Raw genomic sequence first — 13928 nt, 5'->3', positions numbered from 1 at the left:
TTACCATTCATGTTTCTTACTTTTGATTGTCGAGTATTTCGCATTGGTTTTGAGAAGACAGTCCTCATTTAGAGCAGTATAAATATTGTATTGGTAACACTCTTAAGAGTTGCAGAGAATGAGTTCTAAGCTAGATAAAGAGAACTTCTGGACCCACATCCATGCAACTTATTTCCTTCTACCATTGTTAGTGTCTTCTTAGTCTTTTGTCTGAAGCAGTTATTCATGCTAGTATTACCTGTGCAAGTCTCCTCATTTCTGCATGTCTACTGTATACCACAGCCATGATAATAAGCTAACTGGAGTCAAACATTTATGTTCTCCACAACTTTTACCTCTTAATTTCCCTCTATTACTACATTCGCTACTCTTTGATGCCTTATGACATTTTTCTCAACTTATCCCTTCTTTTAGTTAAGTTGTACCATAAATTTCATTCCTATTCAATTGAGACTTCTTTATTAGTTATTCAGTTTGCCAATCTAATCTTCAATCAGTCGTGTTTATCATCCATGTGGCAATGAACAAATTTAATTATTCTATAATGTTTCCAGATACACAAATGACACAGGGTGCTTTTGATTCTGGTAACTAAGACAATGTATGATCCGTTCAGAAGCAGCAATCACGTGTAGTTAATTTATGGATTTTGCAGAATAATCTACACAGCATTCCACCAGCTCCTTCAAAATGACTACCTTTTAAACCACATTTATGTCAGATAGACATATACATTTTGCATTTTCAGTTTTTGATGCAATGTCAAAATATGCATTTGTGCCTAAGTTGATGAAAATAACATTAATTATTAGGCAGTACCTTTGACATGTGTTGACTACTACTGCATTAACATTTTATCCTGTTATATGGTTTTGCATTGGTGTCATCTACTAATAAGAGTATGAACGAGTTGATACAGGACAAGCTGCAAGCTTGAGGGAAAATTCTCGCACACACGAGATTATATATATATATAGAGAGAGAGAGAGAGAGAGCGCAATACTATCTGATGAGTAGCCATTCAACATTGTTTTAGGGAAATGTATGGAATGGTGCTGTTCTGATGCAAAGCACACATGCAAAGTAATTGCAGCAAACTGGTGAAAGTAAAGCTTCTAACAATTTATAATCAACTGTACGTGCAACAGTGCTGAAATCCACAATAAGTTACCTTCTCTGCTAGAGTCAAGTTTTTACTATGGAAGACAATGAATGGAGTTTCTTTCTCAACTGTGAATTCTATAATCACTTGGCCTGTAAATACAAATTTTTCAATTAGATAAGAAATCATATTTATATGACAGAACTAACAGAGGTTTTGAGGTTCAATGAAAATAAAAACAAGTAGAACAAATGAAATAGTTAAACTGGCTGTGGCATTCCTAAATCACCTTAGCAATCATTTGAAGTGATTTATGGACACCATCAAAAGCCTGAACTGTACAGCTAGATGTCAATTTGTATTTCACTATTCTGAGTTCATTATCCTAACAAATGTGTCACTTTGATTGGTGGGTTCAACATGGAAGTTTAAAAAATCATATGCATATAGGGTCTTTAAGATTTAGACTTTTTTGAGAGTTAATTGCCTAATGGTGAAGATAAATATCTTAATTAGTATGCATTAAAATTTAATTTACCTTTGACATCAAGTGTTGTCAGATTAGGATGTATGCTGATGCTGTAGCGTGTGGGGTGTACAAATGTAGGCAGCCTGACACTGTTCCAAGGAAATACTTCGCCATTTGTTGATAAAGGAAGTGGTGAACTTGTTGTATTGGGGGCGGCTTCACTCTCCATATGTTCAGGTTTTTCCCCTGCACATGGGCAATCTGCACACAACCAGTCCCCAAGATGAACACAAATAAATAATTGCACATGGGCAGTTTATAGTTAAATAATCAATAAAGTACTAAAAAAAGTACTGAAAAACTTATTCTGGCCTATGTGATGCATATGAGGGTAGACTGTTCACCAAATACAAGTTATAATATAGGAATCTCATCAGTTACAATCTAAGCACCACTGATGGAACTTTTGGTACTTTGGTTTAATTTAACATTACAGCTCTTAAACACAATATTATATGCATCGAAAACACTAATTATATATGTTCAATGATAGACAAACGTTTAAAAGACATTTAGATTTTGGACAAATGTCACAAGAACATAAAGGCAATATATAATCTCTCCATGGAAGAGGCAATTTCTGCATAGTTTTTTGGTACAGGCAGCTCATCTAATAGAAAAAAAATATATCTAGCTCCATTTCTTACGTGTATTTTTAATGTATCGTTTAAAACTAAAAAGTTGCGATAAATACATTCACAAAATGGTGCTAATTTATATTTAACTTCTAAACAATTTCAATTATCCGTAAGACTTACCGCTTTGTGGGCCTGCATACGCTATAATTAACGAAATTACGAACAGCGTCGCAAATACCACTGTTGCTATTAACAAGGCTCTCTTCTGGGAACAGACCGCAACGCCATTATGCTCATAAAGACTCCTCTTATTGATGCCGGTTTGGCTATCACCTGAAACAGATACTTACCATTAAAAGCTGATAATGAAATCATTTTTACTACTAATATCTGTAACTATAACAAATACAATAAAGAACTGCGAATTGCACACTTCTGAAACTCTACCTGTCAGGAATGCGACATCATCAACGTCCTGATCGCTCATTACTAAACTGCGGCGTCTATAAACGACTGCTTCGATTTCTCGTGCGCTATTAACGACCGAGATCTTAATAAGTGGATCCTTCTGATTGTGAGCCACTGTTTTCAGTGCCAATATATAACGCAATAACTCTCAGTTTATGGAAGACTTGGGTGGCATTACTGCATCGAACAAGTCGCTTCCCCGCAATGCAATGGACGAATTGGAACTTCAGGAGTTTTTAATTCAACCATGGCACGATTCATGTGGCAATATATTCTTAACAGACGTATTGTTGCTACATTTCACCATTTCACAAGTTTTGTCTAGGGGGTAGAGACGCTTAAAAAATAGTAACATCCTTCTTTTGATCTGTCAATAGGCATATACCGGTGTTTGTAAATACGCAGTGTCTGCCACCTACCGCTTCTTGTCAGGACTAACTGGGTAGCAGACGACGCGTAGCGTGCGCATGCGCCGCAATGGATGACGTCTTTCAGAGGCCATCGTGAAAGATATTCCGTTCGACAAACGGTGTTTTAGAACGACAAGGGGGAACAATCTTACAATTTTTGGATATTTTACTGATATTGCTATTAATTAGGAGACCTTCTTCTCTCATGTAACTTATAAATTCAAATACTACCTACTCTTATTATTTTTTCATATACGCTTCACTTCATGTTCTTATGTACTGCTCCGATTCTGTTAGTACCGAAACAAAAGGGCGATCGTCGAGGTCAAAAGCCTTCACTTACGGTACAGGCCTTTCAGTTATGACACGCAATTCCTCGTGTTAATACGTGTTATTCCAATTGGTGGAATGATTTAAATAAATTTGTTGGTTTCGGGATCATTGTGATATCTATATAGACAATCATATCTCTCCGCCTTATAGGCGCCCTTTCGTGCTCATAAACCTTCTTGTAATGTACAATGGTTAGAACACCTATAGTAGACTAAAGGAAATCACTGATGTTAGCACGAAGTACCCAGCTGTATGCGCTGTACAGTGGCTTGCGATATGTTACTGACATACTTTTTCTAGAGAATTGTCAAATAAAACCCGGGATGACGCGTATATGGAAAACAATGTAGATGCTTAGTTCTACAGATTCTGCACATTAAATTAAATTAATTTTTGAGGAGACAATTCCAAAAGTAGCCACTTCTACAGCAGCAGATAAGGAAAACAAATGGATAACAGCGGCTATTAGAAAGTCCTCCCAGACGCTTAAATTTCTTTGTTTATGCAAAAGCACTACACTAATCTACAGTTCCTGGACTGCTATTACAGGAAACCAACTGTTGAAAAAAGAAGCATTAAATGATAAAATATAATGGGAAGTCAAATGGAAATGAGACATACGAAAAAAACCTTAGTAACGTGTGCGGCCGTCCATGTGCTGCAAAAGTTGTTTCAGGTAAACTGCAGAAGTTTCGCAGGGAAGTCTTACGCATCCTCCATAAAGGTCCCATCTCCCCCCAGTGGGATTCCCCTATTTTATTTTTTTATTTAGTTTGTTGTTGTACTTCCTTCCATTAACAAATGACGTTCACTTAGTCACTAAGACTGTTGATTTGATGAACCCTCTGCCAGGCACTTAAATGTGATTTGCAGAGGTTCCATGTAGATACAGAATATGTCGTGTTTTCACGAGTTGATATGTACATATACGTACCAGTAATATGAAGTTTCTTTGATTTCTTATTATTTAACAAAGATGCAGATTTAAACATTTGTAAACTTGAAACTAATTAGAAAATTCAAACGATTAAAATTAACAATTTATGTACTAACAATGCAGGAAATTAGGAAGAAGGATCAGAGTTTAGGTTTGTACCATGGTATGCTGAAAAGTAATGTCTGCGAATTTTTTATGTGAAAACTATTAAAGCTTTTTAAGTAAAACAAACTTTATTAATACTCTACATATTTATTCTTCATGTCTATATATTTATTTCCCAATATAGTCACCCTAGCGACGAACACATTTCTCACAACGAGATACCAGTTTGTAGAGTGTGTAACTTTGTTGACGTAGCCACAACCTTACCTCTGCTTGCACCGCTTCATAACTATCACAGTGAAGTTCTCGAAGGTTTTCTTTAAGTTTTGGAAACACACGAGAATCAGATGGGTTCAAGTCAGGACAGTATGGAGGATGGTCGACGACATTGAACCCAAGACGTCGTATTATTACACATGTTGCAGCACTCTTGTGCGGTCTGGCATTGCCATTCTGAAGAACAGTGTGCTCCATGTGGGGACGAACTTTTTCTGCCGTTAGAAACTCGACACCACCGACGCTGACCAGCTTGCTGTCCTAGAATGCCACCACCGATGCTGTCCAGGAAGGAATACCTTAGAAAGGGACTAAGCCTTTCGCGCCAGAGCAGTGACCGCTCGATCTACCACACTGCTCTGCGAAACATTAGGACGAGAGAGATAACGTAACATTATACGAGGTTCACTCCAAAAGAAATGAACACTATTTTTGTAAAAATACAGTTTTCATTCCGCATGTGTAAAAGTTTTACAGTGTGTAGATACATCCTTACCGCTTGTTTTCAAACTTAGTTCAACGTGTTCCCATGAGTGGCGCCATCACAGCACGTCTCCAAGATGGCTGCCACACTTGACGTTCGTCAGAATCAACGTGCTGTCATAGAATTCCTGTGCTGTGAAAACGAGACAGTGGGAAACATCCACAAGAGGTTGAAAAAGGTGTATGGAGATGCTGCTGTCGATCGCAGTATGGTTAGTTGGTGGGCAAGCAGGTTACATGATGAAAGCGGGCACGGCAATATTGAGGACTGTCCTCGCAGTGGCAGGCCTCGTACTGCACACACTCCAGACAATGCGCAGAGAGTTAACGAATTGGTGACTGCTGACAGACGAATCATAGTGAACGATTTGTCACACTATGTGTCTGCAGAATACTGAAAGTGTTGGCGTTAAAAAAAAGATTTGTACCAGGTGTCAAAACCACACCTTCTGCTGGAAAAGTTATAGCTACAGTGTTTTTCGATTCCAAAGGACTCTCGCTTGTGGACATAATGCCAAGTGGAACCACCATGAATTCTGATACATATGTGATGACACTGAAGAAACTTCAAGCTCGACTGAGTCGTGTTCGACCACATCGGCAAAAGCAGGATCTTTTGCTGCTGCACGGAAATTCACGGCCACATGTCAGTCAAAAAACCATGGGAGCGATCACAAAACTCGGATGGACAACACTGAAACACCTGCCTTACAGTCCTGACCTGGCTCCATGTGACTATCATCTCTTTGGGAAACTGAAAGACTCTCTTCGTGGAACAAGGTTTGAGGATGATGACTCCCTTGAGCACGCTGCCAAACAGTGGCCCCAACAGGCTGGTCCAGAATTTTACCGTGCAGGTATACAGGCGCTGGTTCCAAGATGGCGTAAGGCAGTTGAGAGGGATGGAAATTACGTGGAGAAATGAAAATATTGTTCCTAAAGGATGTATCTACACACTGTAAAACTTTCAAACCTGTGAAATAAAAGATGGATTTAAAAAAAATAGTGTGCATTTCTTTTGGAGTGACCCTCGTATATTAAATATTCGGTAGGAATGAGTGAAAGTGAAGGGGATGTTGCCAGAGGCCTCCCAGTCGTTCACAGGAAGCTGGAACGCGGCGTGAAGTTAGTGTGGCTTTAGCGACAGATGAGACTGGTCCTGCAAAACGAGGCAGTCAAAGGAACGGGAAAAGACAGTGAGTGTTATTAGCAAGCAGTAATGGCTGCACTGTGGTGGCGTTCTCCATTAAAACATTTCTCAGAGATGATGACTTCACATGGGGAAGAATCATTGGGAAACTGGAACAAGGACGAAGTGTAACGAAGGCAGCTCAGGAGTTTAGTACTGTTCACCGCATTGTTTCACATTCATGGGGAATATTCCGAACCACACACAATCCTACGAAAAGGAGAGGAGTGGTTGAACATGGTCAACTATAACAGCAGATGACCGCTACATTGTGCAACTGGTAAGAAGGGACCCACTTCAAACAGTGGGTACAATGAAACCACATTTATCAGAACTACAAGGCACGCAATCTCACGCTCCACAGTGGTACGGTCACTGCATGGGGGGTGAACTCTTTGCCCGAAGACCTGTACGTTATGTTCCATTGACGACCAGACATTGGTGGCAACATTTGCAATGGTGCCAGGAGCGTAGGAAATGGACCATGTAGAAGTGGTGTCGCATGTTCTTCTTGGGCGAGACAAGATTCAGTAATGATTCTGGGCGTACCCTAATATGGCGAGACGTGGAAATTAGCGACCATTACTGTTTTGGTGGCCCAGGTGTTATGGGTGTGAGGAGGTATAATGCTGAACGTGGTACACTCACCAGTTGCTGTTATTGTGGCACCTCCATGTGGGTCTTTTGAGGAGTGCGTTTGGCTCTGACTTTATTTTCATGGGCGACAATGCGCAACCTCATCAAACAGCACAGGTGGAGTAGTTTTTGGATTACGAGGATACTTGGCGAAAGGGCTTGGCCTGCCCATTCCCGCTACTTAAATCTCACCAAGCATCGAGCACACATCGAATCTGCATCTACATCCATACTCCGCAAGCCACCTGATGGTGTGTGGCGGAGGGGACGTAGCGTGCCACGTTCATATGCGCCAGTGACCATCCAGCAGCTGTCAACTGCATTCGTGGTTGTCAACAGCATTCATGGAGGAATGGAACGCTTCACACAAGAACTGCTTACCAACATTGTGGCCAGCGCTGGGAGTACATGTAGAGAAAGCATTGCTGCCCTTGGAAATCACACGCCCTATTAAGAACCATGCCGCATCTTTTGAAATGTCCAGGGGAACATCAGAAATCTCGGGAACTGCAGTATAAGTATTGTGTTTGAATAGACCTGTAATTTCTGTTTGTGTTATTGCATATTTCTTTCAGTTACCCTCTGCACTACACCATAGGAGTTCTTTCTGTGTGTGGTCAAGTTTTCACCGAGCTATGTTATGTGACAGTGATGCATCGTGCGAAAGTTACTTTTGTCCTGAAGTTTTTGACGTCATTCTACTTTTTTTATAGATGTCATCCAAGGGCAAGGACGTCAGCAATAATTTGAGCCTCTCACTCCTAGATGATGTGATCCTAAAACAAGGTTAGGTTATTCTGCAGGTTAGCATGTGCTCTCCTGTAGTTCTACATTCCTCTACAATCTAATGTTACTGTCTATGAACACTTATATTCATGACGCTCTGGTGACTACATGTTTAGACCTCCTACGCTGATTCGAGGCATACTACCTCTGGATGGTAGGTACGTAACTGCTCCTAATGAGGAAATTCGATAATTTTTTTATTTTGTCTACCTCAGTTGCATGAATGTACAGTTTTTGCTGCAGTGGTTACCGGTTTTGGGTTGACAAGCCCATTCTCAAACTGCACACCTTGCTATTAACAGACTTTTCACACAATGTGGTGCCCAAAAGGCACAGAAAGTCAAACTGTGGACAATAAGTACTCTCAGTGATACGTTTGAGTCATGCTGTTACACCTGTAACAGTACACAGAGGTACAGGTGTAACAGTGTGACTCAGACTAACTTGTCAGTGAGAGTACTTGTTGCCTACAGTTTAACTTCCTGTACGGAAGCTGTACCTTCGGCGCGGGATCTTCGATGCTTTACACAATCTGGCCCACCCCAGAACGCAGGCAACGACAAGACTACGTAGTCACTGAACATTTTGTCTGCCCAGGCATGCGGCATTATTGTCGCATCTGGATACACGCGTGTGTCCCTTGTTAATGTAGTAAAGTGGGCAGACACGCGCAGCCTCCTTTAGGACAGTGCACATTGAAGTGGTTGGTCCACTCCCCCATTCAGAGGGTTACAAATACATATTGTCGATGACCGACCGCGTCACCCATTGGGTTGAGAGTCTCTCTGGTCGCGCTTTCTTATCGGTGTGGGTGGCGAGATTCGGCTGCCGCCTTTCACTTACTATGGGCCAGGGACGACAATTCGATTCCACACTTTTCGCTCGACTGTGCGAGTTTTGTGGAGTAGCGAAATTCCACATGGTGGCCTATCATCCACAGGCGACTGGCCTGTTTGAGCGATGGCACTGAACTCTAAAAGCTGCACTCATGTGCCACGGTGGGCTTTGGTCTGAGGCACATCTTTGAGTCTTACTTGGCATCCGCTCCACCCACAAGGAGGACCGGAATGATTTGCTGGCTGAGGTCGTATATGGAGAACTACTCGTCCTGCCAGCTGAATTCGTCGAGGACACACCCTGATCGACGCAATATACCTTCCAGCCCTCGTAGAAGGAGTGCGTGTGCATGTCGCCCGCCTTCGCCCACCCCTGCCTCGCGCACCTTCCACGCTACTGGTGTTTTTACACAGAGACATCATGCTATGAGACGACTTCGTACGTGCAAACCTGCAACCTCCTTACTCTGGTCCACACCGTGTCTTACGCTGCGGAGTGAATATTTTCGTGACACTACTCAATGGACGAGCAAATAAGGTTTCTGCTAACCGATTAAAACCTGCGTGGTTCCTCTCTGTGCCACGTTCCGACGCCCCCAGCTGGCCTACCATCGCCAACGCCTCGCCAGCTGACGCCGGTGACATGGCCTCCAACGACTCTCCACTGCATGTGCAGCAGTCAGAAGCACGTGGCCATGTTGGCGCGGCTTCTGAGGCGCCCACTTCGCGAGCTGGACGCCGCTTTCATCTGCAGTGCTGGCTCCATGATTTTTTATTGAAGTGAGCTGGCTTCTGCCCACCGTCCCATCGCGGGGGGTGGGGGGTTTGGCGCATATGTGGAGAAGTGTCATTTCTTTGGACCCGAAGATCTTTGACTCTTCTTCTTTCTAGCTCTCTCTTTGCGCTATGTTCATACAACCATATTGTATTCGCCTTGTTCAGTGTTTAAATAAATGTTCATTCGATGGCAAAAGTGTGTTATTACCGATCTACGGCTTGTAATATCCACATCTGCTTGTATTGTCAAGTTATGTCTTGCTTACAGAATATTCGGTTAATATGGACTTATTGTGGAGCGAAGAAGAGGCAGAAATATTAGACTGAGCATGAAGCTGTCTACCAGTAATATTTAAGTGAAGAGAAATAACGATTGTGTTGACTAGATCAGATAGCGGATCAGCTGTTTTCCAGATGCCATATGTAACAGGGCTAGAAAATCCGCTTCAGTCCTTAACATGCAAACACAACTGTGGAAAAAGGGTTTCTGAAATTTGGTTTTCGTCTTTCAGAAGCTGTGTCGCATTAAGCATAGTGAACGCGGTCCTACTCCGTATAATGGTTCTGTTTCTAGTGACTGAGGTACATGGCCCTAAAGTGGGATAATGAGAAAGCTACAGATCAGTGATAGCTAGCAAACGTAATTAAATGTGAACAAATATTCCAGAAATATACGCTGTGAGGTAGCCTGTCATTATGTTTTATAGCATGCAGCCACAATTCTGAGTGACTTGGGGAGATGCCACGTTGCTATACGAAAGGAAAGCAACAGAAAACACATCAAAACACAAAGAGAAATCTAAAAGAGTATACGTCCAGTCTCCAGAGAGAGCGCAGAGTGTTTGAAAAGAATCATCAAACTGAGAGTTGCTAGCCATGAGTTCCGTATTATGTGTACAGAAGCAGGGGTCAAACGACAGAGTTTACAGGGTTGTGATCAGTGAAGTCGTGATACCTGATTCTTGCCGTGAGAAACAGCATACCTGCCCAAAAGTGACTACCATAGTTACTGTGCACTTCCTATCCGAAAATGTGCTGACTGAACCAGACGGTCTTAGCACTAGTCTGCTCCCAAGCTGATGGGCAGCAACGCTTCCCTATCTTAATGCACTAACTTCCTCACTCCCATTGCCTGTGGTGTGTACACATTCATTAGTAGCAACCGAATGGGTCTGGAGAGTGGCTCTCCATGCTATCAGTAAACTCAGCCACCACCCTGTAATGTGTGTCTGCAGTTAAACAAATAGTTTCCTGTAGCCATCATGACAGGGAGTGGAAAAGAGCCATTGGTGTGGCATCACTCAGGCGGAGGCACTGTCTCTTTGACTCTTCAAGTTGGGACACGTTTTTGGGCGCCGAGTCCTACTGGTATACCTCCGCCACAGTGTGGTTTCAACTCAAATGAATCAGTAATTGTATAAACAACATTAGTCCAAAAAAGTAAATTTTTCAGGAGAAGCAAAAAACTGTATACAGGCTAAATAACGGACATTAGGATAAATCCATTAATTTTAATATTGACTGGGTATGTTACGTAAGCTTTAACAATAAAACAAAGTACTTTAAATGTAATAACTTTGTATGAACGATTTTTTTAACTGTACAGACTTATGTTGTTATTGCAAGATGAACATTTTGGGCTGACATTTTAACATCAACATTTGTTTATGTTATCAAAAATTACTTTACTGTATAAATTTAATATACATTATTACTTGTACATTGACTAATATTGTTTTACAGAGAAATTGAAAAATATTGTTAATGTATGCACACACTGTATGGAAAGACTAAAGATATGACGATGTAAATCGTGACATTAGGAATTAAATTTCTTATTTCACCTAACAGGACAATGAAGGATTAACACTACACTACACAGGTTATTTTACACCAAAAATTTATTATGAATCATCTTCAGGAGTGTCCACAGAAGGTCACTCAGTCAATTCCAGATAAAAGGCTTTGTGCTCATCAGGAATATATTGCATTAATTGTCCAACATCTTTCAATTTTTTGACATTGATTGCAACTTTGTTATTATATGCAATTTCTGTAGGCAACTTTGGTTCTGTCTGTAATGAATGTCGCAATAAAAAGCGGTGTTTTACGAGACCATCAATATGATAGTAACAGTCAACTTTATCTGGAAATATTCACTGTGATGGAAGCTCATAAATGAGGACACTGTGCATTTCACTTTACTGCTTTTGTCCACATTAGTCCCATAACAGGATCGCTTATAAAATTTGGGCCACCATTTTTTGAGCCCCAAAATCTCTTCCATGGTAACAAGCTTTATATTAATATTTTGTTTTTTGAACGATGTCACCATACATTGAACATACTCATACAAACAATATATTCCGTCTTTTCTTCTTATCACCCACTTTATGGAAGCAAATGTACAATCACATGGTAAAAATGAATAGCCACGCACAGGAAAATGCTGGAATACATCCTTGAATCTGCCAGAACTTACAAGGCAGTTCATTAACCTAACCACTGTGTTGTTCTTATTTTGCACAGGGCACCCATCCGAGAACACGTGTAATTCAGTAACACTATCAGATATCTCTGTGTTGATGTAATCAACCAAAAACGAACATACTTCGTTAGGGCCTTTGTGGGCAGTACCTTCGTGGTACAGATATACCTTGGATTTGTTGCTCTTTAGGTCTGTTATACAGTATGCATTAACGTTAATTTGCCCTAAATAAAAAGCTTCCTGTACTGGGAGCTTAGGCAACCGCAGATTTGGCATATAATCGAAACACAATGCTACCGCATGCTCATTTTCTGCACACTTCTCCTTAACAGCATCCATCTTTAAATATAATTTTTTTGCTTCTTCTTTTATGTACCATGAGTTCCGCTACAGCCACGCGCTTTGGAGTATCGTTCAATGATGGACTCTTAATCTTCACTGAAAGTGACTCACAAGGGCAGCAAGTATCGATTTGTGGCCGCTCAAAGCGTAAGTTAAAACGCTCAATGAAAACCCTTAAATAAATTCCATATGACACTCTGGTATGAGGATATAACTTCATGAACAGTTCATACATAATTTTTACAGATAATTCAGGACTTAAATAATACATTTCTTTGCTTGAATAATGTGAGATTTTCGTAGGGAATGTTTTAATATGCTCCTCAATTATCGATAGGACTTCCTGTGGTGTTGCATTGGTTGAAGCAGTACATCCTCTACTGTCACATGGGCGAACATTATTTTTCACACAGTTACAAATTCCTCGCACACGTTCATTTGTAATGCCAAAAAGGCTACAAAATGCCTTTTTTGCGCACTTCGACCCGCCCAGCATCTCCAGTTAGCACGTGATATCGATAATTTAGTGCTCTTTGCTTAGGCTGGCCATCACTTTTCCGGGGTCTTCTGCGTACCACGTCTTCTTTTTCGATCAGCCCTGCAAGGTAACCATCTTGTGTGTTCTTACTCTCAAAATCGTGAAATTTAGTGAATATATCTATCTGTTCATGTTCAGCGATCCTCTTGAAACACAGTTTCTTACATCTGAAACATATTAATACACGAATACCAATGTCAGGAAATGTAAAAGAGTTGCAAAAAAATATTTACGTAAAATCAATTATTTTTTATTGATAGAGTAAATTATGCATATAATATTTACGTACCATAAAACTTAGAACAGATGAGAACCTCTAAGAAGTAAAAAAATACACAGACAAGAGATTAATTCACATAGCCTTTTCACTTTCCCACAGTCAGGTCCTATTTTTACAGCATTAATTTCTCTTCCACTGTGATTCACGTAACCAATTCCCTTCGTTCTGGCAGCTTTTATGACATTTCTTTTATATAGTTCCGGTTGCGCACCTCTCTTCTTCGACATTGTGCGTAGATAACCTAAATGAACGTGTTCTATAAACAAAACTAAACGACAATGTATACGTAGCTGCTACAACAATGCACACAGGTAACAAGATCACAGGCGTCAGATGTGCTGCCATCTGGCATGCATTCTATCCACTACATGAAACAAGATCCGAGTATTCGTTTGGTGCTGCCATCTGCCATTTCTTGCAATATTAACAGAAGTCCTGGACTCATGTTGTCACTGCAAAAGACACGAGAAACTGTATGCCTGTAAACGCATTAATATGTGTAGGACAAGTGTGATTTTTGCATAGATGCTGCATCTAAGTATCCTGAAGGCTTCTCTGCAAATATCTAATTTTTGCCAAAAAGTGGACACGTGTTGTTTTTACAATTACCGATTCAAATGCAAATGTAAAGACCTGGAACTTTTACAGAATTTCCCCTTCTTGAGCACTTGCTACAATAATTAAATAATGAATGTGGAAACTACGAGGGGCATTCAATAAGAAAGGCAACATACTTTTCTACCGGGTCAACTTCGACTGAAAACAGGCGAAATTTGTTGAGGGGCGTGGTGGAATATTACCGCTTCATCCCCTCTAGTTTCATAAAGTTCTACTA

At 40.7% G+C, this 13928-nt stretch overlaps 1 protein-coding gene across 5 annotated transcripts in view; it reads right to left on the bottom strand.

Moving 5' to 3' along the window:
• LOC126187525 (glutamyl aminopeptidase-like) overlaps nucleotides 1-13928 on the bottom strand; it is a 249380-nt gene that overhangs the window by 149911 nt on the left and 85541 nt on the right. For 2 of the 5 annotated variants that reach the window (XM_049928664.1, XM_049928665.1), the window contains exons 1-4: nucleotides 2657-3094; nucleotides 2390-2542; nucleotides 1641-1832; nucleotides 1172-1254 (exon numbers count right to left, since the gene is read on the bottom strand). In XM_049928664.1, coding sequence (XP_049784621.1) covers nucleotides 1172-1254; nucleotides 1641-1832; nucleotides 2390-2542; nucleotides 2657-2696 — 468 coding nt within the window. In that variant the 5' untranslated portion in view covers nucleotides 2697-3094. Of the gene's footprint in view, nucleotides 1-1171; nucleotides 1255-1640; nucleotides 1833-2389; nucleotides 2543-2656; nucleotides 3095-13928 lie in introns of those variants that run through there. The other 3 variants (XM_049928662.1, XM_049928663.1, XM_049928666.1) reach the window with 2 other exon arrangements.

This window comes from Schistocerca cancellata, chromosome 5 (genome assembly GCF_023864275.1).
Source record: "Schistocerca cancellata isolate TAMUIC-IGC-003103 chromosome 5, iqSchCanc2.1, whole genome shotgun sequence".
In the NCBI taxonomy this organism is placed as follows: domain Eukaryota; kingdom Metazoa; phylum Arthropoda; class Insecta; order Orthoptera; family Acrididae; genus Schistocerca; species Schistocerca cancellata.
This window is presented reverse-complemented; position numbering and strand designations above follow the sequence as displayed.